The 26,534-nt window shown below is 50.4% G+C and overlaps 1 protein-coding gene across 6 annotated transcripts; it reads right to left on the bottom strand.

The window, feature by feature from the left end:
• taf6 (TAF6 RNA polymerase II, TATA box binding protein (TBP)-associated factor) lies at positions 1 to 26,534 on the bottom strand. 6 transcript variants are annotated; one of them, XM_041179024.1, is made up of 16 exons: positions 26,514 to 26,534; positions 23,928 to 24,104; positions 18,424 to 18,510; positions 17,497 to 17,650; positions 15,821 to 15,877; positions 14,808 to 14,927; positions 12,745 to 12,887; positions 12,562 to 12,639; positions 12,054 to 12,155; positions 10,613 to 10,795; positions 9,027 to 9,101; positions 8,137 to 8,262; positions 7,095 to 7,268; positions 5,120 to 5,314; positions 4,063 to 4,263; positions 1 to 772 (listed from the first exon to the last, which is right to left on the bottom strand). In XM_041179024.1, the coding sequence occupies exons 2-16, from the start codon at positions 24,081 to 24,083 to the stop codon at positions 545 to 547; spliced, it is 2,079 nt and encodes a 692-aa protein (XP_041034958.1). In that variant the 5' UTR covers positions 24,084 to 24,104; positions 26,514 to 26,534; the 3' UTR covers positions 1 to 544. The 6 variants fall into 6 exon arrangements, with proteins under 6 accessions (XP_041034958.1, XP_041034956.1, XP_041034955.1 ...); XM_041179022.1 differs by lacking the exon at positions 26,514 to 26,534 and adding an exon at positions 25,288 to 25,425; XM_041179021.1 differs by lacking the exon at positions 26,514 to 26,534 and adding an exon at positions 25,279 to 25,390.

Below are 26,534 nucleotides of genomic sequence, written 5' to 3'. Positions count from 1 at the left end.
TTAATCAAATGAGCTTTATTCTAAAAAAAAAATTGTGTAAACTTCACGGTGGTGATTCGAGTGGTGGGAATTTCTGCCCAAGAGGCCCTAGTGACAGTAGCCCACGGTGCCAGTATTTACACAGGTTTGCGTCCCTTTTGGCAGGTGGCACTGCCAGCAAGCCGCGGCCCACGGAAACCACCGGGCAGCTGGTGGCACTTCAGTCATTCTATTTCCAGGCTGCTTGAGACGCAGAGGCAATCATCCCTCTGCCGGGGGGGAGGGGGGGGAGAACAGAAAACTTCGCTCCCACCCTCCGTCTCTCGCCAGAAGAGTAAGCGGCTGCAGGTCGGTCAGCCAGGCACGTTGAGGCTTGCTCTGCTCTTCCGCCTCCAGGCTCGGCTCAGCTCGTGCCAGGCCCATGAGCAACCCCTGCGGCTCGTTCGCTGCACCCGCCGAGTTTGCTGCTTCCCCCCTCCTCCCCGCCTAGCAGGGGAGAGGGGGGGGGTCCTGGGGGAGAGGAGGGAGTGGCGAGCGAGAGGGAGAAGAGAGTCAACGACGGGTCTCATTTCGGCGAGTGCTGCTGCAAGGAGTTGTTACTGGACTGGGCTTTGCTTTCGGAGGCCGAGGGAAGGGACACCACAATGTACTTCTGGGTGCTCCCGGTCACCGTGCTGCTGGGCGCGGTCTGAGAGGTGGAGACCAGTTTGACGATCGGTTGAATGCTGGCCACTGTAGTGGTGACGGGCGACGTACTGCCTGTCCCGCAAGGAGTCGTCCTCAGCGTTATCACCTGAGGGGGAGAAAAAGCAAGAAACTTTTAACCATCTTCCGATCCCTTTTCTTCGTAGCCATTAAACGCGATGGGAATGGATTTCAGCTCAATTCTCAGGGGGGGGGGTGGAACGTCTCATCCAAAAGACAGCATCTCTGACGGTGCAGCACTCGCTCAGTGCTGCGTCAGAGCGTCAGCCATGATTGGTGCTCTTTTAGAGCAGGAGTAGGCCATTCGGTCCCTCAAGCCTGAGCCACCATTCAATAAGATCACGGATGATCTTCTACCTCAACTTCACCTTCCCACGCTATCCCCTTATCCCTCGCTTTCTCTGGTGCCCACAAGTCTGTCGGTCTCAGTCTTGAAAGATACTTCATGCCTGGGCTTCCACAGCTCTCTGGGGTAGAGAACGCCAAAGGTTCACAACCTGCTGGGAGAAGAAATTTCACCTCGTCACGGTCCGAAGAAGCGGTCAACTCCTTATCCTGAAACTGTGACCCCCTAGTTCTAGACACTCCAGCCAAGGGAAACAGCCTCTCAGCACCTACCCTGTCAAACGCTCAAGAATTTTGTTTGTTTCAAAGACATCTCTCATCTTTCTAAAGTCCTGAGGATGTAGGCTCATCCTATTCAATCTCACCTCATAGGACAGGCCTATCAAAATCTCGTGAACCGTCACTCTTACTGCTCAAAGGTTCCTTTATGCCCCACACAAGCCTCATCTCACCCCATCGCCGTAGCCTTCTATTCCTCATGCGTCTCCTTTAATCCATCTGTAATACTCACCTCGACCACTCCATCTGGTGGTGGCTTCCACATTCTCATCATCAAATCAAAACATGGTCACAGTACAGGAGGTCATTCAGCCCCTCATGTCTGTGCTGGTTCTCTGCAAGGGGAACTTGGTCAGACACTGCTCCCCACCCCCGAGCCACTGCCAAAATTTCTCCCAAATTCTTTATTGGATTTATCAGCAAATACTTTATACTGCGGGCCCCACATTCTGGTCTCACCCATAAGTGGAAGATCATATGAACATAAGCAATAGAAGGAGTAGGCCATTCAGCCCCATGAGCCTGCTCCACCATTCAATAAGATCAGGGTTGATCTGATCGCTGTCTCAACTCCACTTTCCAGTCTGGCACCCCCCCCCATTAACCCCTGACTCCTTTGTTAATTAAACCTTGAATTTTTTAATGACCCAGCCTCCGCTGTTCGCTGGGGAAGAGAATTCCATAGACTAACAACTTCTGAGAGAAGAAATTCTTCCTCATCTCTGTCTTAAATGGGTGTCCCCTTATTTTGAAACTGTACCCCCGGTTCTAGATTCACCCAGGAGGGGAAACATCCTCTCAGCATCCACACTGTCAGGCCCCCTCAGAATCTTATGTGTTTCAATAAGGTCACCTCTCATTCTTCGAAACTCCAATGAGTATAGGTCCAACCTGCTCAACCTTTCCTCATAAAGCAAACTCCCTCATCCCGGGAATCAGCTGAGTGAACCTTCTCTAAACTGCTTCCAATAAAAGTATATCCCTCCACAAGTAAGGAGACCAAAGCTCTACAGAGTCCTCCAGGGAACATCTCATCTACTCCGTCGAGCCCCTTCAAAAGGTGGAAGAGCTCTATCAGGTCACCACCTCAGCCCTCTCTAACCCCAACGTGAAGGCTCCAATTTGCTCCCCAGTCTATGGCGAATTGGTGTCGGTGTTATGGGGACTTTTGGTGGCCCCACCAGCCCTGGGCTTGGGAAGGCCACAAGGGTCAGGCAGCCGGAAATTGCTCAACTCGCTCCGAAGTCGCAACGGCAGCTGGCCGGTGAAGCGAGATTTACGTAGTGCGCAAGCTGGGCTGAGGCTGAGGCTTGCAGAGGGAGTCAAAGTTAAGCAAAGTTACTCTAACGCGTCCCCTTGCTTCCCCTGACCTTTAATAGTAGCAATGTGGGGAAAGCATTCTACGGAACATTTCAGGTTCCCACCTTGCCCAACTCACCTTGGACAAACACTGATGTCCGTCCATGGAAACAGTGGGGCAAACAGGCAGCACAGATTAGGCTTGTATTCCCTCGAGTACAGCAGGTTAAGGGATGATCTAATATAGCTGTTTAAGATAATTAAAGGATCTGATCAGGTACAGAGAGGGAGAAACTATTTGCTCTGGTTGGGGGGAAAACCAGAACAAGGAGGCAGGACCTTCAAATTCGAGCCAGGCCATTGAGGGGTGATGTTAGGAAGCACTTCACACAAAAGGGAGTGGAGATCTGGAACTCTCTCGCCCAATAAAGGCCATTGAAGCAAAGGGTCGACTGAAAATTTCAAAGCTGAGTGATAGTTTGATAGGTACAGGTGTTACAGAGCCAACACAGGTAGATGGACTCAAGATACAGATCAGCCATGATCTGAATGAATAATAGAACAGGCTCAATGGGCTGAATGGCTTCCCCCCTCCTGTTTTCTTTCTTCAAAATCCCTCCATGGCCTCACTCTTCAGTGTCTCTGTAACCACCTCCAATTCTGATCTCCTCTGCTTCCAAGATTTCCATCGCTCCGTCAACAGCAGTCATACCTGCAGCTGGTTAGTCCCCAATCTCTGGAATTCCCTCTCTGAACCCTTTCCACCTCTCTCTCTCTCTCCCCTCCTTCAAGATGCTCCTTAAAACCTACCAAACTGATCTGTCCCAACATCTCCTTATATGGCTCAGCGCCAAGTTTTGTTTGACCACACTCCTGTGAAGCGCCTTGACGTCTTACATTCAAGGCGCTATATAAATACAAGTTGAATGAAACTGGACACTGGCACCGCAGGAGGACAAGTCGATCGAAGTGGCAGGTTTTAAGGAGCATCTCAAAAGGATACGGGGATGGCCAGACATATAGGGTGGGACGTAACTGAATAACGAAACGGGCTCAAGGGGCTGAATGGCCTAGCCTCTTGTTGTGAGGCTCCTCACCGCTTTTTAAAAAATTCTTTCATGATATGTGGGCGCTGCTGTCTAGGCCAGCGTTTGTTGCCTACCCCTAATAGCCCCTGAGAAGACGGTGTTAAACCACCTTCTAGAACCGCTGCAGTCCGCACGATATCTGCAGTGGTTTGGTACAAGAGAGTGGCTTGCTAGGCCATTTCAGAGGACAGATAAGAGTCAAGACATTGCTGTGGGTCTGGACTCACAAGTAGGGCAGGGCTAGGTAAAGACAGCAGATTTCCTTCCCCTGACGGGACATTAGTGAGCCAGGTGAGCTCCTCCAACAATCGATGATAGGATCACGTTACCGAGGCTAGCTTTCGATTACAGGTTCCCACCGGCTCACCTGCTGCGTGCTGGACGAGCCGGAGCTCGAGGACATCACGATATAGTTGGTTGGCGACGGGGAGGACTGGGTCGGGGTAGACGGGCGCGTGAGCAGTGTTTGCATTGGCAGCGTGATGGAGCTGGGCACCTTGAAGATGCTGGGGCTGGTCGAGGGTTGTGACGACTGTGGGCTTTGGGATATCGTCAGAGTCGGCCTGGGCTGCAACACAAAAATAAACAGATGGATGTGAGGTAAACACACAGGAATATTAAAGGCTGTGAAACCAAGGAGAGCAGTTGGGAGTTATGATCAGGCATGATCTAAATAAATGGCCAGAACTGTTTCGAGGACCTGAACAGCCTCCCCCTATGTCCCTAACACAGTGCAGGCAATTCAGCCCAACCTGCCCATGCTGGTGTTTAAACTCCACGGGAGCCTCCTCCCCTCCTACATCATCTCAGCCCATCACCACCTCCTTTCTCCTTCATGTGTCTAGCCAGCTTGCCCTTAAATGCATCTCTGCTATCCACTTCAACCTCTCCCTGTGATAGCGAGTTCCTCATTCTCACCACTCTTTGGGAAAAGAGGATTCTCCTGAATGGATTTAAGTGACTATCTTACATTTGTGGTCCCCATAGTTCCCCATTTGCTTGGAGACCAGAACAGCATCTCTACAAAACCTCTTCATAATCTTCCTCCGCCAACCCACCCCAAGCATTACCTTTTATTCTAGAGAAAAGAGCCCCACAAACGAATGAAACCTCTCAGTTCTAGTGTAATTCTAGTGAATCATTTTTGAGCTTTCTGCAGCGCTTCTATAAAACATTTCATAGTACGAAGGCCAGAACTGTACATCGCACTCCAAGGGTGACCTTACCCCAGCTTCTCCTACACAAATTCACTGTTATCTTCCTTGGTTCGCAACCATGATCCTTTTTTTTTGGAAAATCATTTTGCGGTGGCGATCTTAAATTCCGGAAAGAAGCATTTCCACTTGTAAATCTGGAGCAATGATGCCCGGGGTGGTGGGGAGGGGAGGGGAGGGGAAGGGAGGGGAGGGGAGGGCGGTGCCTACCTGCTGCGAGCTGGATGAGCTGGACGCTGAAGACATCATGATGAATTTGGTCGCAGGTGGCGAGGGCTGGGTTGGGGTTGACGGGCGGGCGGAGACCAGAGTCTGCATGGGCAGCGTGATGGAGCTGGGCACTTTGATGATGCTGGGTGCCCGCGACGTCTGCGGAGACTGCGATATTGTTAACGTGGGGCGAGGCTGCAACAGTCAACGACAGCACAGATGCTAAGTAAAACCAGCAGTCCCTGTCCCCCCCCTCTCCTCGAAGGCAGTGGCTCATGAAGCGCTCCCGAAACGTCTGACCTTTCTTTCCCCTCGCCCCTGTCAGCTGCCATCTAGATGCTTAGTCAGGCGGGGCCCACGTGTAAACAATAACAGGAAAGAGAATTTTTCTTCTTCTCTTTCTTCATGGGACGTAAGGGTCACTGGCGAGGCCAGCATTTGTTACCCATCCCCAGTCGACCTCGAACTGAGTGGGCTTGCTCGGCCATTTCAGTGGGGCGGGGGGGCAGCCAAAGAGCTGACCACACTGCTGTGGGGTCCGGAGTCACATGGGCGAGGGGGGGGGCGGGGGGGGCCAGACCAGGGAAAGGTGGCAGGTTTCCTTCCCTCTAATGGGACATGAGTGAACCAGATGGGGTTTTTAAATGACAAATCGCCGATTGCTTCATGGCCACCATTACTGAGGCTAGCTTTCAATTCCAGTTATTTCAATTAATTCAGTTTAAATTCCACCAGCTGCTAGCGGGGAGGGGTGGGGGATTTGAACCCGTGCCCCCCCAGAGCATTACAAACAAAAAAAAACAGAAAATGCTGGAAGAGAAAAACAGAGCTAACGTTTCGAGTCCGTGTGACCCTTCTTCGGAGCTCTGAAGAGTCACACGGACTCGAAATGTTAACTCTTGTTTATCTCTCCACAGACGCTGAGTTTTTCCAGCATTTTCTGCTTTTGCTTCAGAGTTCCAGCACCTGCAGCATTTTGCTTTTACCCCCACAGCATCAGCCTGGGCGCCTGGATGACTAGCCCAGCGACATTAGCACTATGCTACCATTTTCCCCTAAATAGTGCCATTTATTCAGCGTTGTCCAATAGAAATAACTAGCCCCAGGTTCGATGATGGCAACACCGCTTTAATTACTGGTACTCATTTTAGTAGAAACCGCCTTAGACACAATACAGGTAAACCGAGTATATTCACGTAACTATCTGCTGCCATTCAGTAACCAAGAAAGACAGTCACAACGATGAAAAAACACTCATCCGTCGTGCTTTTCCTCTCACCATTCCCAAATTTCCAAAAAAAAAAGCTGGCTTTATATAGCACTTTTCATAGCTACCTGATGTCTTAAGCTTTGGAAGCCAATGAAGCACTTTTTGAAGTGCAGTCATTGCTGTAGGAAAATGGCAGCCAATTTTCACGCAGCAAGCTCCCACAAACAGTGATGCGATAGTGACCAGATCATCTGCTTTTTGAGATGTTGATAAAGGGACAAACATTGGCCAGGACACTGGGGGGGGGGAAACTCCCCTGCTCGTCTGCGAAAATAGTTGGACGGGATCTTTTATATCCATCCGAGAAGGCGGATAGGGCCTTGGTTTATTGCCTCAGTTGAGAGACGGTGCCTCCAATAGTGCAGCACTCCCGCACTACTGCACGGGCAGAGAGTCAGCCTTGATTTTTGTGCTCAGGTCCATGGAGTGGGACTTAAACCCGGAAACTTGTGGCTCGGAGGTGAGAGCGTGAGCTCCCCACTGAGCCCCAGTGGGCACTGCACTGAGTATACATCAAGAAGTAACCCATTGGCTGTGAAACGCTTTCAAAGAGCCTGAAAAAAAAAACAGAGAAATAAAAGCTGTCCTTTCTCTGAGACCAAGCAGCCAGCCGAACAACCCCTGCTCCGGCTCAGCAACCGTTTGTTCTTGATGGTTTAAAAAGGCGCTAGGTAAATGCAAGGCATTGTTGCTGCGGTTTCTCACCTGCGTGATGGTTAGTGTGGTCCTGTTCACCTGCTGGGCCTGCATGGCCGCCTGGGCACGGGCTTTCACCACGTGGGTACACAGCATGGGGCCCAGGTACCCATAGTCTGTCTTGTAGGACTCCTGATTGTCGGGAGGAGAACGGATCTTTGCCACGACTGGTGCGCAATGTTTCTGGAAGAGCAGAAAGGAAGCACGCAATGTAAGGGGGGAAAAAAAAAAGTGGTCAAAGGAGAATCAAGAGCAAATTTCAGAAAGTGATTTGGATTTACACGTGAAAGGGAATATTTGCACGGCTACGGGGGAACAGAAGCGAGAGAGGGGACCAATCGCCTGGTCCTTGCAAAGATCTGGCACCGGCACAGCTGGCTGGAGGGGCCTCTTTCTGTGCTTTAAGATCCCACGCTCCCAATCTCGAGTTCTTTTCGAAATCATTGCTTGGGCTCAGTGTGGAGTAGTGTGTCCAATTCTGGCCACCAGACTCGATGATTCTCCAAGGCCTTGGAGAAGGGGCAGAGGAGATGGACTTGAACGGTTCCAGGGATGAGGATCTTCGGTTACGTGGAGAGACTGGAGGAGCTGGGATTGTTCTCCTTGGAGCAGAGAGGGTCAAGGGAGATTTAATAAAGGTGTTCAAATCGTGAGGGGTTTTGATAAGAGTGGATAGGGACAAACTGCTTCCAGTGCCAGAGGGACACAGGTTGACAACTGGCAAAAGAACCTGAGGGGAGATGAGGAGAAGTTAATTTTAGGCAGTGACCTGGAACATGCTGCCTGAAAGGGTGGTGGAAGCAGATTCAATAAGAACTTTTAAAAAGGAATTGGATAAAGACCTCAAAAGGAAATAACTTCAGGGCTATGAGGGAAAGGGGGAAATCTGATAGCCCCTTCAAAGAGCCTTCATGTGGTCAATGGGTCAAATGGCCTTCTTCAGTTCTATAAGCTTAGATGAATATTATGTATTTGAACATTCTGCAGACAACACTTCATCACGCCACATAAAGCCCGTCAAGCTCTATAATTTATTCCACAGGTCACCTACCAGTAGTAAACTTTGTACATGATCTGCTCCAATCTTGTCGATGTTGCTGACGACAGGTCCCTCTAGCACCGTTCGAATACGTTCTCCTTCTATCTGAAGTCTCTGGATTATCAGAGTCTTGATCACCTGTTTATCAATGGTGTTTGGTTAATGTGTGCGGTGTTACGGACAGACTGCTGCGATTTATACAACCCGCACCATCTACGACCCGCGCTTCAGCAACTCATCAAGGCTCCTTTGGCAGCACCTTCCAAACCCAGGGCCTCTACCACCTAGAAGGGCGAGGGCAGCAGGTGCATGGGAACACCACCACCACCTGCAAGCTCCCTCCTTCCCCCAAAGTCACACACTGTCCTGACTTGGAACTATATCGGCCGTTCCTTCACTGTCGCTGGGGCAAAATCCTGGAACTCCATCCCTAACAGCGCTGTGGGTGTACCTACACCGCACGGACTGCAGCGGCTCAAGGCAGCGGCTCACCACCACCTTCTCTAGGGTATTTTGGGGATGGGGAAACCTGTGCTGGCTTTGCCAGAAATGCCCAAATCCCACGAATGATTAGGAAACAGGAACGAACATGACATGACAATTAAGTCTCATATCAAAAAGCAAAATAACTTCAGACTTACAGAGGGGAACATGACAACCACTTTGAGTGTGTAACCTAATCCAAATTTATTAGAGGGTCTCACACAGCAAACTGCTTTTAAATGAGGTCCTTTGTGGAGACAATGAAACTCTGAACAGGCCAGAGCACTGTTATTATCGGACACAAGTCTGTATCGGTCTGCGAGCCAGGGGTTTTTGCTGCCATAGTAACCACGTTTCCCAGGCTCTGCGGCAACTTCACTCCAGGGAAGGTATATTAAACACTTTCAAGAGACACTCACATCGTGGCCTAATTCTGCCAATCCTGCGATGCAGCCGTACCTCGTCGTCCAGGGAGTCTTGTCATCCAACCAACTCTGAAACCGTAACAAAGAGCCAAGCCTAGTTACATGCGGAGGGTTCAGTGCATCGAGCGTCTGAAGTATCCCGTAGGCCAACCAGGTGGTCTGATCAATGGTAATCTAGCTCTGGTTCCGGTGAGTACAGTATGGTACAAAGTCAATCAAAATCGGGCCTTGTGTTTAAAAAGTATGAGTTGTGCCAAATTTGACTAGGCCTGGGGCGTTAAAATAAATCTTACGGCCTGAGAGGATCCACATGTACGCAGATGATAAACCAGCTAACTCGCCACTGCTACCTCTGGTTTGCCATGCAGTTGGTCCAACATCCAGTAGGTATGGATGTTTTCTCAGTTTAAAGATCGGGAAGAGGGGAGGCATTGGCTTCAGTATCTGACACAAGCTCCGTTGCCTAGCCACTGACTCCAGCCCCTCCCTGGCCAATGCCTGAGGCTGCAGCTGACTGCTTGCAACCCCAACCTCCTCCATGGCTCTGAGCTGTGCTTTCAAACCCATATCCTCAGTAACTAAGACTGCCTATTTCCACCACCCTAAAATCGACTGCTTGCTCCCCTCTTCACCCCATCTGCTAAAGAAACCCTCTCCCATGTTTCTGTTACCTTTATACTCGTTTATTCTAATGCTCTCCTGGCCGATCTCCCAGCTTCCACCCTTTATAAACTTGAACTCATGCAAAGATCTGTCCAGTATTCGGATTGTATTCCGTTAACCCCATGTTCGCTGACCTAGACTGGCTCCCAGCTCAGCAACACCTTGATTTTAAAATTCTCATCCGCGGTCTCCCCCCACCCCCCACCCCACCCCAACTCCTTCCTTATCTCTGCAATCACCTCCAGCCCCACAACCCTCTGAGATCTCCGCATTCTCTGGCCCTCTGATCTCTTGCCTATCACCGCCTGCCCTCTATTGGCAGCTGTGCCTTCAGTGGCCTGGGCCCGTAGCTCTGGAATCCCCTCCCTAAACCTCTCCGCCTCAGTCTCTCCTCCACTAAATACAACCTCTTTGACTGAGCTTTTGGTCTACTGCCCTAATACCTCATGCAGTGCAGTATCAAATCTGTGTCTGATAACACTTTGGGACGTTTTACACTGAAGAAAGATAAATACAAACTCTTGCAGCTGGCGGGGGGGTTAATTAAGAGGCCGCAGACAAAGATTTGCTCACACGTTCCAAAACAAACAGTCTTCAACGAATACGTTTTAGAATTTCTGTAATTGCACAGATGAATTTTAATCCTTGCACTCAGACAATAACAAGACAGACCAGATGTGTAGCGACAAACCTCTCGTTTGTGCTCCTAATTTGAACAAAAATCTGCAACATCATTGAGGAATTTGATTAAACAAACTACAACGAGGGTCTCCTCCTGCTCACGAGGAGCTCCGTTCGCCCTGACCCCCTTGAAAAATGACCACCCGAGGTCACAGGTCGGGTGAGGCGGTCGCCAATGGCCATCGGCTGCGTGGAGGGGAACGCGGGAGGGCCACCAGGGGCCGCGACTGCCTTACCTTGGTGAAGGTTTTGGTGATGCGGGACTGGATGTTGTTGGTGGTGGTGCTGAAGTTCTTACAGATCTGCGCCATGAGGCGGGCGGCAAAGTCGCGCAGCGCCCAGTGATTGTCCACGTCCGGGCGAAGGCAGAGCTGCCGGCTCACAATGCACGTCACCACCGCGGGGATCAGCTCGTGCAGCTGTGGGGGCGGGTGGGGGGGGGTAGAGAAGAGAGAAAGGTTATTGGTAACAATTCCAAGGCAATGCTTATTAAAAAGAAAAAGAGTGCCCATCCAGCTCCCCCCACAATACCCACCCCTTCCCAACCTGCTACAGACCTACAGCCTTCCAAGGTCTCTGACCTCTTCCAATTCTGACCCCTTGCAAGTCCCCGATTTGAATCACTCCACCATTGGCGGTTGTGCCTCCAGCTGTCTAGGCTCCAAGCTCTGGAACTCCCTCCCTGAGCCGCTCCATCGCCACCTCCTCCTTTAACATGCTCCTTAAAACTTCCTCTTGGACCAAGCTTTTGCCCCCAATATCTCCTCGTGTGGCTCAGTGTCAAATGTTTATTGATAAAGCTTGCTGTCTAAAAGGTGATTATATAAATGCAAGTAAAACATTGCAGGTGCTGGAAATCTGGAATTAAAAACAAAAAAAATTGCCGGAAAAGTCCTGCAAGTCCAGCAGCATCTGCGCAGAGAGAAACGGAGTTAACATTTCGAGTCTGTGTGACTCTTCCTCCGAGCTAAAGAGAAGTAGAAATGTGATGGATTTTACACTGTTGAAGGTGGCTGGTGCAGGTGGTGCAAGATAGGAGGTCAGGGATAGGTGGGAGCTAAGGAGAGTTTGACAAAGATGTCATGGACACAAGACAAACAGAGTGTTAACAGTAGCGGTAAAGACTAAAGAAGGTGCTGTTAGTGGTAAAGGTAAGACAGCAGAAGGTGTTAATAGCAGAACAGGTGCAAGTTGTTGCTGCCCATCCGCTGAGCTGAGCTGCGCAGCTACAAGTTCCGCTCCAAAGACTAAAGTGTTGGTTGTGGTTAAGGGGGTAGCACTCTCTCTCGTCTCCCAGTCAGAAGGTCGCGCATTCAAATCCCACTCCTGAGACTCGAGCACAGAATCCAGGCTGACACTCGCAGTACCGCACTGAGGGAGTGCTGCCCTGTTGGGAGGCGCTGTCTTTTGGATGAGCCCTGTCTGCCCCCTCGGGTGTGTAAAAGATCCCATGACACTAACTCAAAGAACACCAGGGGAGTTCTCCCTGGTGCCCTGGCCAATATTTATCCCTCAGTCAACATCACAATAATAATAGATTATCTGGTCATTATTTCTGTTTATGGGGCTTCCTGTGCATTATTTGGCTGCTGCATTCCTGAGGTGGTGAAAGGCGCTATAGAAATTCAACTCTTTCTTTCATACACTCCAAGGAAGACAGAATGGGACGACACTCACGTATTTTTCCAGGTACAGTGTGGGATTGTCCATCAACGCTTTCACCATCCGCATCAGGTAGATCAGCAGGGCCAGGTTGTTCTGTACCACGTTCACACGCACCTGAGGAACCAAAATAGGAAAAACACCAAGACTCCGAATGATTCCAATCGACAAGCTCAATGCGCCTACGCTGTTCGCAGCCATTCCCTGTGATAATTCTCACCACTCTCTGGGGAGTAAGTAAGTTTCAATTGGATTTATTAACAACTGATGGCCCCAAGCACAAGCGAAGGCATCAACTCGACATCTACTTTATCAAACCATTGCATAATATTAAAGACCTCTATCGGCTCGCCCTTCTGCCTCCTTACGATAAACTAGGTTACAAGTCACATAGGGCGATTTGGATAAAATTGAGCAACGACAGAGGGGGGGCCACGACGAGACTAGGCTAGGCACCGGCAGACGCGAGCACAAAATAAAGAGAGATGGGGTGTGCGAGCGAGAGCAACATTACGACTCTTACCCCTTCAGATATGAAGGTGCTGAATCTGGGCAGCATCTGGTACAAGCCTGGGTCAGTGGCTATGCTCTGCAGTGCCTCCTGTGCGAGAGAACGAGGAAAAGTTGTCAACCTTGAGATAATGGCGAACAGGCTTCTCTTGAAGACACAATGGGTTTTGTTTTTTTCTTTTCAAAAAGATCTTACTGCTCTCTTGGCCTCACAGGATCCGACACAGGCCTCGGTTATCTCCTTGTAATACAGCTGCTGCTCCACGGAGAGCTCGTGCGTGGTCCTCGGTTTTAGTTTCAGTACACCCCCGTCCAGCAGAGACTTCTTTTTATCTTTACCTGGACAGAGAGGGTGAGAAAGAGGGGTGGGAGGAAATTTATTACAGAGCAAGCACAGAGAGCACACAAGAGAATATCACAGAATAAAAATACCAGACAGAGGTGTGTAGAGAGAGGGGGAGATGTAGGGTGAGAGACAGAAAGAGAGGGGGAGAGGGCGAGAGATGTAGGGTGAAAGAGAGAGGGACGGGGGGGGAGATGTTGGGTGAGAGAGAGAGAGAGCGAGAAATGTAGGGAGAGAGAGAGGGGTGGGGAGGAGATGTAGGGTGAGAGAGAGATAGAGAAAGGGGGGAGATGTAGGGTGAGAGAGAGAGAGAGAGAGAGAAAGGGGGGAGATGTAGGGTGAGGGGGGGATGTAGAGTGAGAGAGAGAGAGAGGGGGGAGATGTAGAGTGAGAGAGAGAGCGAGAAATGTAGGGAGAGAGAGAGAGAGAGGGGTGGGGAGGAGATGTAGGGTGAGAGAGAGAGAGAAAGGGGGGAGATGTAGGGTGAGAGAGAGAGAGAAAGGGGGGAGATGTAGGGTGAGGGGGGGATGTAGAGTGAGAGGGAGAGAGGGGGAGATGTAGGGTGAGAGAGAGGGGGGATGTAGGGTGGCTGAGAGAGAGAGGGAGAGGAAGAGGTAAGGGAGATGTAGGGTGAAAGGGGGAGATGTAGGGTGAGAGGGGGAGATGTAGGGTGAGAGGGGGAGATGTAGGGTGAGAGGGGGAGATGTAGGGTGAGAGGGGGAGATGTAGGGTGAGAGGGGGAGATGCAGGGTGAGAGGGGGAGATGTAGGGTGAGAGGGGGAGATGTAGGGTGAGAGGGGGAGATGTAGGGTGAGAGGGGGAGATGTAGGGTGAGAGGGGGAGATGTAGGGTGAGAGGGGGAGATGTAGGGTGAGAGAGAGGGGCAGATGTAGAGTGAGAATGTGTGGCAGATGTAGAGAGGAAGAGAGAGAAATGATCTGTTTAGCTGCTTCCTACAATTAGATAGTAAGTTCTACTGCAGACTCTGCAACCCTCAAGATGAAATGCCTGTGATTGGGTGGAAGGCAATGGTCATTAGACAACACAATGTTGCAAGGTAAACAGTGACAATGGGACAAGCGCAGGAACAGAAAACTGGGTCCAGAGGAATTGTAAATGATTGCAGGTCATCCGAGAGAAATTGGAAGCAGGGGGTTAAGATCTAAAAGTGTTACACTCCGAAAACAAGAGTTCAAATCCCACCAGGGCAGTTTGAAAATCCGAAATCAGTTTCAAAACAAAATTTGGAAATAAAAAAACTGGCATCGGAGGAAGAGATCGTGCCACTGTCAGAATGGCGGAATATCCCACCTGGTGCACTAGCATTCTTTCAGGAGGGAAACCTGCCCTCCTTACTCTGCCTGGGCCACACGGGCATAGCTGACTCCTAATTACCCCCCGAAAGTGGCATAGCGAGCCTCTCAGTTGTACCACCACCTGTTCAGGGCAACTAGTGACAGGTAAAACACCAGCCTTGGCAGCAGCGAGAATGCATCGAACCAAGTTGTGCACCAGCCCAAATCCCATGCCAGTTTTTTTTTAAACTGGGTTCTGTGTAAAAGCAACAAAGGGCAAGGCCAAAAGTAAATGGAGGAGGAAAGAAATCCAATGTCACTTGGATAAAATTCAATGTTTTCAGATATTATCCCCAAAGTTAATCTTCGGACAGTCAAATTCATTGGTCTTCTACCACTTTATAAAACACTAGTTAGACCACAGCTAAAGGACTGCGTACAGTTCTGGTCACTTTTTCTTTCTTGCCCAGCATGGACACAATGGGCCGAATGGCCGCCTCCTGTGCCTGTTCTATTTTGCTGTCTTCCCCAGATCAGATCTCAACTGTTTTGCATTCACCCTCAGCCTTCGATAGACACGTATTGCTCTTTCGTCTTGAAGCTCAGGCACGAGTTCCTGACCTTTGCCATCTGTGGCTGCAGCACCTTGACCTTTGCCCTTTGCTTGACCTTCTTCCTCTTGGCCTGGTTTGATGACCTTCAGAGGCTCGGTAGACTCGACCTTCTGTTGTTCTTTAGGGGCTGAGGAGGAGGAGATGGGAGAGTACAACGCGATTAGAAACTCACAGTCCGAAGATCAGGAATTCAGTTAACAGGGAGATGGCTATGGAAATTGAGCTACTTTGAGAGCATTCAAGAGGCATTAAATAATGAAGAAGCCATCACACACTGAGTTAGCAATGCCAGGGTGAGTAAAAACACATTAACTGTTATACTGTAGATGTAGAGGGGTTCTGGTCAGACCCCATCTGGAGTAACTGGGTTCAGGTTTGAGTACTGCGCCTCAAGAACAATATATTAGTCTCGAAGAAGATGCAGAGCAGGTACCAGAATTTAGCAGCATAAATTGACATGTTAGGCTTGTATTCATTTGGATACAAAACATTAAAGGGGTGATCTAATTGAGGGAATTAAGGCGATTTAAGGATTCGACAGAATGAAGAGAGAAATTATTTCCTCTAGAATAAGGCAGCATCGCCTTAAGTTCAAAGTCAGGCCCTTTACTCAGCTGTATTAAGTACGTCCTCACACAATATACTTAAGGGGTTTGACAGGGTAGGTTTTAGACTGTTTCCCTGGCTCGAGAGTCTAGAACACCAGGTCACAGTCTCAGGATAAGGGGTTTTTTGGAATGAGGCGAAAAGTTTCTTCACTCAGAGGGCTGTGATCCTTTGGCATTCTGTGCCCCAGAGGGGCTGTGGATGCCCAGTCGTTGAGTAAATTCAAGGCTGAGATTGATAAGATTTTTGGACGTGACGGGAATAGGGTGAGAAAGTGGAGGTGAGGAAGTTTATTAGCCATGATCGTGTTCAATGGCGGAACGGGCCCAACAGGCGACTCCTGCTCCTGCTGATCTTATGTACGGAAAGAAGCATTTCTACCAGAGAGGCGACACCCACGTTCTGGAGCCTTACCGGGAGGAGGATTCTCTGGAATTGCAGGCTGCACTCCTTCAATACTGAGCCAGTGGGCTGGAAAGCAAAAAGAGAGGTGGTTACGTCTGGTTCAATGTGTTATCTTACATTCGTTTTCAGGACGCAAACGGCCACTGGGGAGGGCAGCACTTACTGTCCACCCCTAATCGCCGCCTATAGGAGCTGCCTATAACCGGGTGGCTTGGCGGTGCCATTTCAGAGGGCAGTTAAGAGTCAACCGCATTGCTGTGGGTGGGGAGTCACACTTAGGCCAGATTGGGTAATATCGCGCAATATTTCAGTCGGCGGGCGTGTGCAGGAGCTGGCAGCAGCGCTCCTGCCAACAATTAACAGGCCTCTTAGGGCCATTAAAGTACCAATTAAATGTAATTTTTCGCTGCCTTTCCAGCCTTACGGTAGCCTTTACACATTTTAGGAAATCTCATCTGCAGGCGGGATGAGGTTTCCAACAGCAACTAAAAAAAAAAAATTTTTTTTTTTTTAAATTTTTAAACTTTTCATTAATAATCTGTCCCTGCTCATGAGGGCGCATTTTTTAAAAAAAAACATTTTTACATTCTTTATTTTTGATTTTTTTTTTTATATCTTAATCTCCCAGAGGCAGCTCTGGGGGCTCAGGGAGCTTTCCTTGCTCGCATGAGCAAACTTGCACGCTTGCACTCCTCCTCGCATCCCCCTCTCGCCACCCTCCACACACAGGCAGCGCAGAGCACTGCAGCGCACGATTCACACTCAATTGGCCCACCAGTGTGAAGTTGCGGGCAGCTTCCCGACTTCTCCCACCCTCCCCTGCCTGACAAGGGCAAAAATCTTGCCTCAGGTTTATTAATTAATTGATTATTGCTGGAAAGGCCTGCTGTCGAAGCTTTTCGTCTTGCACTCATCAGGACACACACACAAGAGTGCCCAAATTTTAGAGACGCAATAATTTATACTGCCTGAGAAAAGGGTGCTGATTGGTTGACAAATCAACTATTTAGTCAAGGTGCTGCCATGGAGAATGCACCAGCAAACTATCATCGTGAACAATAATTCACTGGTGCATTCTTATTGGCCAGTGTTGACTTGCCAACCAATCAGCACCTTTTTCTCATGCAGTATAAATTGTTGGTCTCTTTGAAATTTGGCATTCTTGTATCTGTCCAGATGAGAGCCAGACAAAAAGCTTTGACAGGATGTCCTGTCTTTTAGCAATACCCAATTTCTGCATTATCTAATCTCCACCCCCTTCCACTTCTCTCCCCACCACCCCCCAACCTTAAACCAGCTTATATTTCACCCCTCTCCTTGGATTCACTCAGTTCTGCTGAAGGGTCACGGGGACTCGAAACGTCAACTCTTTTCTTCTCCGCCGATGCTGCCAGACCTGCTGAGTTTTTCCAGGTAATTCTGTTTTTGTTTTGGATTTCCAGCATCCGCAGTTTTTTTGTTTTTATATTTTTAAACTAATTTACTGATTTTAAATCCCTCCCCCCATCCCGTGTGTCCGCAGCATTAGCCTGGTCCTCTGCGTTACGAGTCCTGTAACATTACCACTATGCTACCATCTGCTGCCTCTTGACTCTCGACCATCTTTCTGGAGCTTGCTGTAGTGGGGAGATGGCTACAAGAAAGGGTGGGAAGGGCGGAGGTTCGACTCGCGGGCTGGTGTTTACCTTTGAGGCAGACGTCCAGCGGTACCCGAGGGAGTGGAGTGTTGATGATATCGCTGAGGTCAACCTCCTTCTCCTCGTAGAAGTGGAGCTCCCGCCCTCCTCCACTGGCGTAGCGGAAGGGAATGAACTCCTGAGCGTGGAACCCGTACAGCGGCTGCAAAGAGGAGCGATATGGCAGCAGTTTAAAACAGGTCCCCAAATCCCTCGCCATTAACCAGCCGCTCCTGCCACCCATAACTTCCTTCAATCAACACCTCTGCTTCACTGCCATTGGCTTAAAAACTCCTGTACCGAGAACGAGGGACAACAGCCCGTGCAAAGAGACTGCAGAAGCTGAAATTCTTCTCCTTAGAGCAGAGACGGTCAAGGGGAGATTTAACAGAGGTATTAAAGATCATGAGGGGCTTAGATAGAATAAGGGGAAACTTGTTTCCACTGGCAGGATGGCCTGTGACCAGTGGGACACAGGTTGAAAATAGTTGGCAACGGAACCAAGGTGAGGGAGGGAAGAGATGAAAATTTCTTCTCTTTTAAAAGCTCAGCACGTTGTGAACTGAAACAAGTTGCCTGAAAGGACGGTAGAAGCAGACTGAAAGTAGGTATTGAAAGTAGCTTTCAAAAGGGAAAAGATAGATACCCGAAAAGGGGAACCAAATTAGAAGCGTGGGGAAGGAGCAGAGGAGCAGGGATAATTGGATAGCTCTTTCAAGAGCCGGCAGAGGCACAACGGGCCAAATGGCCGCCTTCGGCATTACACCGAGTTCTTCCAACTGTTGCAGTGCATTCTGCATCTCAGCTCACAGGTTAATACCCCAAAGCTGGGTAACAGCCAGCGAATACCTGGCCAACTGGTTTTATACTGTTAACTGGAGTGACAGAAAGAGGGTAAGTTCAACAGTAGGAAACAATGGAGAGAGACTGGCACACCTCAACATTTTTCAGCTTCAGGGCACAATCGATATCTACTGTCGTCAGCTTCTTCCGCTTTCCATGGTGCATGTACTTCAAAGCATCCTGCGGGGAGAGACGCGAGTCACATTAGTTTAAAATGATACTTTAATGGGGTTAAGAAGGAACTTCAGCGCCATTCACCTCGTCCTCCCAGAGCACTGACACCACTCCCTTCCCAGTACAGCTTTAACGTCTATCTGAAGAAGCAGGTAAAGTAGTTCACACGTCTCCCGTAAAGGAGGGGATGCAATACCCGACTGGAGGGTCAGTCTCCCACTGTGGGCCGAATGGTCAGTGGGTGGGCCTCTGCCCAAAGCGAAGGCGAGTACGCTATAAGGCTAGTTGTCCTTCCACTTAAACCACCAACAAATCATACACAAGGTCAACGGGTCTGCATAACTGGTCAAGAACGTTCTCCCATCACCCTCTGTACTCACTGACTTACACTGGTTCCCGGTCTGGCAACGCCACGGTTTTAAAATTCTCATCCTTGCTTCCCTCCGTGGCCTCATCCTTCCCCGGCCTCATCCTTCCCCTATCTCTGTAACCTCTTCCAGCCCTACACACCTCCAAGATCACTGCTCTCCTCTAATTCTGGCTTCTCGAGTGATATTCGATTTCCATCACTCCACTGTTGGCAGCCGTGCCTCCAGCTGCCTGGACCCTATGTTCTGGAATCCCCTCCCTAAACACTGACCCCTTCCTTTAAGATACTCCTTCAAATCTCTCTCTTTCTCTTATGTGGTGCAGAGTTAAAATTTTGTCCAATTACGCTCCTTGGGATGTGTTACTACGTTGAAGGTGCTACATAAATACAAGTTCTTGTTAGTTTGAAGGCTATAGGCCTACATTTTCCCAGCACTCAACCTTGTCACAATGGCTTTCGGGATGGGCTAGAGTCAGGTCAATGCATGCAACACGATACGAGGTTACGGATTAGCTCAGAATCTACCCAGACACTTTCAACCGGGACTTATTTTACTCTGGCCATTTCTATTAATTGTTTAAAATGAGAGAAACTCCAAGGCCCCTCTCCTTCAGATCTATCAGTTAATTATAAAGAAGACAGGCCGAGTCTTCAGGTCGCACAAGACTGAACAGCCTGGAGCTTCATGACACAGAAGGATGCTGTGACCCTGAGCTCCAGGCTGTCCTAAGGGAAGAAAATCTCAAAGGGCCAAGCCTCCTTCCTCACTTCAACTTTGCTGTTCTGTTCTCCAAATCTACCTCTAACTGGCTCAAAAGAGGCAAAAGGCAGAAAATACAATGGGCAGGCGCCCGGGACCGAGACCAAAGGCAGGGCAGGTGCCCGGGACCGGGACCAAAGGCAAGGCAGGCGCGTGGGATGATTATAGAAACACGGCTTAAGGAGAGACAGAATAGCAGCCTAACATTCCCAGTTACAGGGTATTGAGGCAAGATAGAGAGGGTTATAAAATGGTGGGAGGGGTGCGGGGGGGGTTCGCAAACTTGGTTACAGAAGATTAGAAGTGTGAGGAGGGATAATATGTTAGAAGCTTCATCAATTGAGGCCATATGGATTGCGCTTTTGAACAAAAATAGGGGCAGTCACACTACTGGGAGTACTGCAGGCCCCCCAAACAGTCAGAGGGAGATAGAGGACCAAATATATAGGAAAATCTCTTGAGAAGTGCAAAAACGGTAGGGCACTCATAGTAGGGGATTTTACCTACCTCAATATTAACTAAGATAGCTCTAGCGTGAAAGGAACGGAGGGGACAGAATTCTTAAGGTGCATACAGGAGAACTTTTTTGGCCGGTATGTAGCAAGTCCAACAAGAGAGGGTGTGATTCTAAGTTTTAGGAAATGAAGCTGGTCGGGTGGAAGGAGTGGCAGTGGGAGAGCATTTTGGTGGTGGTCATCATAATTCAGCTACTTTTAACATAATCATGGAAAGGGACAAAGGTAGAACAGGAGTTCAAGTTCTAAATTGGGGCAAGGGCCAATTTTACTAAACCGAGGAGTGATTTCGCAAACGCGGATTGGAAACAGCTACTTGAAGGCAAATCAGCGCCAGAGCAGTGGGAGGCATTCAAAGGGGTTCAGGGTAAACATGTTCCCACAAAGGAAAAGGGTGGGATGGCCAAATCTAGAGCCCCCTGGACGTACAGTGTAAGATAAGGCGGAAAAGGAAAGCTTATGTCAGACACCAAGGACTCAACACTACAAAAAGCTGAGAGGAGCAGAGAAAGGAGTGAAATCAAAAAGGAAATTAGGAAAGCAAAGAGAGGGCATGAAAGAATATTGACAAATAAAATCAAGGAGAACCCAAAGATGTTTTATCAATTTATTAAGGGTAAGTGGACAACTAAAGAAAGAGTAGGGCCCATAAAAGGCCAACAAGGTAACTTATGTGTAGAGGCTGAGGATGTGAATACTTTGCATCTGTCTTCAAAAAGAGGGGGACAGTGCAAGCATTGTAGTTAAGGAGGAGGAGTGTGAAGTATTGGATGTGATAAACATAGCGAGAGCAGAAGTATTAAGGGGGTTAGCACCCTTGAAAGTGGTTGAGTCTCCAGGCTGAATGAAACATACCCTAGGCTGTTAAAAGAAGCCAGGGAGGAAATTACAGAGGGTCTGACCATCATTTTCCAATCCTCACTAGGTATGGGTGAGGTGCCAGAGCACTGGAGGACTGCTAACGTTGTACCTTTGTTTAAAAAGGGAGCGAGGGATAGACCAAATAATTACAGGCCAGTCAGTCTGACCTCGGTAGTGGGAAAATTATTGGAATCAATTCTGTGGGACAGGATAAACAGTCACTTAGAGAAGGGCACAAATTAATCAAGGACAGTCAGTATGAACTTGGTGAGGAAAGATAGCATCTGACTAATTGGATTGAATTTTTTGAGGAAGTAACAAGGAGGATTGATGAGGGTAGTGCAGTTGATGTGGTTCTCATGGATTTTAGCTAAGCTCTTGACAAGGTCCCACATGGTAGACAGGTTAAAAAGATAAAAGCCCACGGGACCCAGGGGAATGTAGCAAGCTGGATACAAAATTAGCTCAGTGGCAGGAAATAAAGGGTAATTGTTGATGGATGTTTTTGTGACTGGCAGGGTGTTTCCAGGGGGGGTTCCACATGGCTCAGTGCTCAAACCCCTGCTTTTTGTGGTATATATCAATGATTTGGACGTGAATGTAGGTGGATTGATCAAGTAGTTTGCAAAAGACACAAAAATTGGCCGCGCTGTTGACAGTGAGTTGGATTGCTATAGACTGCAGGAACATATCAATGGACTGGTCAGGTGGGCAGAAAAATGGCAAATGGAATTCAACCCAAAGAGTGTGGGGTGATGCATTTGGGGAGGTCAAATAGGGCAAAGCATTACACAATAAATGGGAGGATTCTGAGGGGTATAGAGGAAGGGAGAGACCCTGGATAGTATATCCACAGGTCTCTGAAGGTAGCAGGGCAGGTTGATAAAGGTGGTTAAGGAGGAATATGGAATCCTTTCATTTATGAGCCAAGGCATAACAAATACAGCAGGGAGGTTATGCTGGAGCTATGCAAAACATTAGTACTCAAGTGTGGCCTAACCATGTGCAGTTCTGGTCACCTCATTAGAGAAAGGATGTAATTGCACCGGAGAGGGCACAGGGGAGATTTACAAGGATGTTGCCGGGACTGGAAAATTGCAGCTATGAGGAAAGATTGGATAGGCAGGGGTTGTTCTCCTTGGAATAGAAGAGGCTGAGGGGAGATTTGATTGTGATGTACAATATTGTGAGGAGCCTGGATACAGTGGATGGGAAGGGCCTATTTATCTTAGCAGAGAGTTCAGTGACTAGGGAGCACAGGTTAACTAAATGGTAGAAAGGTTAGGGGAAAAATGCAGATTTTTTTTCACCCAGAGGGTTGTGGGGTGTCTGGAACTATCTGCCTGAAAGAGGCAGAAACCTTCAACTCATTTTAAAAGTGGCTGGAAACGCACCTCCGGTGCCATAATCTGCAGGGCTATGGACCAAATGCTGGAAAGTGGGATTAGGTTGGTGCTTCGCTTTTTTGGCCAATGTGGACACGATGGGCCAAGTGACCTCTTTCTGCGATAATTCAGGGACCGTGCGCAAGCACAGGGCGGACGCAAGGGACCACATAAATACAATAGACACCAGTGACTGTGTGTAAATATAGGAGATGGGCACGGGACTGTGCGCAAGTACTGGAGGCAGAACAGAACTACACAAAGGTACAGTACAGACAGACACAGGCCTGCAGGTAAACACAGGAGAGAGAGAGAGAGAGAGACAGGCTTACATAAATACAGACAAGAGACATATGTATAGTCAGTGTGTAAAAACAGGCAAGACAGGTACAGGACTGCACATCAATGCAAGAGGCACAGATGCAGGACTGCGCATAAATACAGGTGGTTGGCACACAGGACTGCGCATAAATACAGGTGGTTGGCACACAGGACTAATCATAAATACAGGTGGCTGGCACACTGGACCGCGCATAAATACAGGTGGCTGGCACACTGGACCGCACATAAACACAGATGGCTGGCACACTGGACCGCACATAAATACAAGTGGCTGGCACACAGGACCGCGCAAAAATACAAGTGGCTGGCACACAGGACCGCACATAAATACGTGGCTGGCACACTGGACCGCACATAAATACAAGTGGCTGGCACACAGGACCGCGCATAAATACAGGTGGCTGGCACACTGGACCACGCATAAATACAGGTGGCTGGCACACTGGACCGCACATAAATACGTGGCTGGGACACAGGACCGCACATAAATACAGGTGGCGGGCACACAGGACCGCACATAAATACAGGTGGTTGGCACACAGGACCGCACATAAATACAGGTGGCTGGGACACAGGACCGCGCATAAACACAGGTGGCTGGCACACTGGACCACGCATAAATACAGGTGGCTGGCACACAGGACCGCACATAAATACAGGTGGCTGGCACACTGGACCGCACATAAATACGTGGCTGGGACACTGGACCGCACATAAATACAAGTGGCTGGCACACTGGACCGCACATAAATACGTGGCTGGGACACTGGACCGCACATAAATACAAGTGGCTGGGACACTGGACCGCACATAAATACAGGTGGTTGGCACACTGGACTGCACATAAATACAGGTGGTTGGCACACTGGACCGCACATAAATACAGGTGGCTGGCACACTGGACCGCACATAAACACAGGTGGTTGGCACACTGGACCGCACATAAATACAGGTGGTTGGCACACTGGACCGCACATAAATACAGGTGGTTGGCACACTGGAACGCACATAAATACAGGTGGTTGGCACACAGTACTGCGCATAAATACAGGTGGTTGGCACACTGGACCGCACATAAATACAGGTGGTTGGCACACTGGACCGCACATAAATACAGGTGGCTGGCACACAGTACTGCGCATAAATACAGGTGGTTGGCGCACAGGACTGTGCTTACAAGGCAAGTTTACCTGTGCCAGCTCCTTGATCCTGTAGCTCACTTCCTCAGTCAAGCTTTGGCATGTTTCCTCAGAAAGCTGGGAGATTCCTATGGATTCAGCGATCACTTTCATTGACTCGGTGGGAAGCAGCGTGTTGCTGATCTTCAATTTCTTCTCCTCAGCCATGCTTAGTTCCCATCATACATCCTGCAGAAAACAAAACAAAAAAAAAATCCCAGAAGGTTTAAAAAAAAAATAAACCCACTTTTGGATAACGAGCCCATTCATCTAAACCGGCCAACACACGTCCCAAGGGAATCTTCCCTGCACCCTCTCTGCAGCCTTCACATGCTTCCTAAACCGCATGTGCTCAGAACAGAACACACGCCTCCAGTTCAAGGTCGAGCCAGTGCTTTTATACAAACTTCAACAAATGCTGGGAAAACTCTCAGCAGGTCAGGCAGCCTCTGCGGAGAGAGAGAAACAGAACTAGTGCAAGGTCATTTCGATCTGAAACGCATAACTCCCTTTCCCTCTCCACACAGGCTGCCTGACCTGGGCATTTCCAGCATACTTTATCCTGTTTTTATTTCCGATTTCCAGAGTCTTCAGTGCTTTGCCCCCTATCAACAAAACCCGGCCTAACCGCTTTCTGAACCTGTCACACAAGCGTACGAGTTAGGAGCAGGAGTAATGCATTCGGCCCCTCACGCCTGCTCCATCATTGAATTAAACCATGGGTGAGCTGATCGCGGCCTCAGCTCCACTTTCCTGCCTGCCCCTCACAACTGCTTCTGACTCCCACGTCAATCCAAAATCTAACTCAATCTTGCATATATTCAATGACCCAGCCTCCACTGGTCTCTGGGTGGTGGTGGTGGGGTGGGGGGGGGGCGCGGTGTGTGTGGAGAAAGAGAATTCCAAACACCAATGACCCTCTGTGAAGAAATATTCCTCATCTCGATCTTAAATGGAAGACCCTTTATCTTAAAACTGTGCTCCCTAGTTCTAGATTCCCCCACGAAGGGAAACATCCTCTCAGCATCCACCCTGTCGAACACCGTCAAAATTTTTATATGTTTCAATAAGATCACCTCTCGTTCCTCTAAATCCCAATGAGCATATAGGCTCAACCTTTCCTCATAAGACAACCTCTTCAATAGTTTGTGGATATTTAGATGCCAGGATTGGGGTGGGGGGGGCTGGTGGTGGTGAGAGAAGAGGTTTAAATCTGTGATTAAAAACAGAAAGTGCTGCAAATACTCAGCAGGTCTGGCAGCCTGGAAGAGGAGAGAAGCAAGTGTTCAATTTTGAGCAGTGTCCAACATGACTTTTCCTTTTTTTTTTGGAAACCCTAACGTTGTTTATAAATTCCCCCTACCTCACTCACCCACTGGAGCTGGTGGAGGAGGGAGCGGAGGCCGGACTGAGGGGACAGTAACTGTGGGGGCGTTGCTGGACTGGGGGGGATGGGGGGGGAGGGAGTTGTGGCCGGACTGGGGGAATGGGTGGGAGGTGGCCGGACTGGGGGAATGGGGGGGGGTGGCCGAACTGGGGGGAATGGCCGGACTGGGGGGGGGGGGCCGGACTGGGGGAATGGGGGGCTGGTGGCCGGACTGGGGGAATGGGGGGCTGGTGGCCGGACTGGGGGAATGGAGGGGGGGGGGGGTGGTGGCCGGACTGGGGAAATGGGGGGGGGCGGGGGGTGGTGGCCGGACTGGGGGGAATGGTGGCCGGATTGGGGGTGTGGTGGCCGGATTGGGGGAATGGGGGTGTGGTGGCTGGATTGGGGGGAATGGCCGGACTGGGGGGGGTTGGCTGGACTCGGGGGGGGGGGGGGGGGGGGGGGGGGGAGGTGGAGGGAGGGTGGCTGGGCTGGGGGTGGGGAGGGAGGGAGGGTGGCCGGACTGCCGGGGCGGGGGGGGGGGGGGGGGTGGAGGGACGGTGGCTGGACTGGGGGTGGGGAGGGAGGGTGGCCGGACTGCGGGGGGGGGGGGGGGGGGGGGGGTGGAGGGAGGGTGGCTGGACTGGGGGTGGGGAGGGAGGGTGGCCGGACTGCGGGGGGGGGGGGGGGGGGGGGGGGGGGAGGGAGGGTGGCTGGACTGGGGGGTGGGGAGGGAGGGAGGGAGGGTGGCTGGACTGGGGGTGGGGAGGGAGGGTGGCCGGACTGCGGGGGGGGGGAGGGAGGGTGGCTGGACTGGGGGGTGGGGAGGGAGGGAGGGAGGGTGGCCGGACTGCGGGGGGGTGGGGGGGGGGGGGTGGAGGGAGGGTGGCTGGACTGGGGGTGGGGAGGGAGGGTGGCCGGACTGCGGGGGGGGGGAGGGAGGGTGGCTGGACTGGGGGGTGGGGAGGGAGGGAGGGAGGGTGGCCGGACTGCGGGGGGGTGGGGGGGGGGGGTGGAGGGAGGGTGGCTGGACTGGGGGGGGGGGGGGAGGGAGGGTGGCCGGACTGCGGTGGGCGGGGGGGCGTGGGGAGGGAGGTTGGGTCGGACTGTGGGGATGGTGGCCGGAATGAGGATCAGTGACCGGGGGAGGGTGGCCGGGGGCCGGACTGAGGGGGCAGTGACCGGGAGGGGGGGGGGGTATTTGGGCCTCTCTCGCTCTCTCTCTCTCTCACCCCCGGGCCCGAGGCGCCTTG

Source organism: Carcharodon carcharias, chromosome 33 (assembly GCF_017639515.1).
Source record: "Carcharodon carcharias isolate sCarCar2 chromosome 33, sCarCar2.pri, whole genome shotgun sequence".
Classification (NCBI taxonomy): domain Eukaryota; kingdom Metazoa; phylum Chordata; class Chondrichthyes; order Lamniformes; family Lamnidae; genus Carcharodon; species Carcharodon carcharias.
The sequence above is the reverse complement of the archived record's forward strand: the minus strand, read 5'-3'. Positions and strand labels throughout refer to the sequence as shown.

Excerpts from the sequence above, each read along its gene's own strand:
- taf6 (XM_041179024.1), bottom strand. The coding sequence starts at position 24,083 with ATGGCTGAGGAGAAGAAATTGAAGATCAGCAACACGCTGCTTCCCACC. Across the intron at positions 15,878-17,496 it reads GCTGGACGTCTGCCTCAAAG|CCCACTGGCTCAGTATTGAA; the intron begins GTAAACACCAGC and ends TTTGCTTTCCAG. Across the intron at positions 5,315-7,094 it reads CCACACTAACCATCACGCAG|CCTCGCCCCACGTTAACAAT; the intron begins GTGAGAAACCGC and ends TGACTGTTGCAG.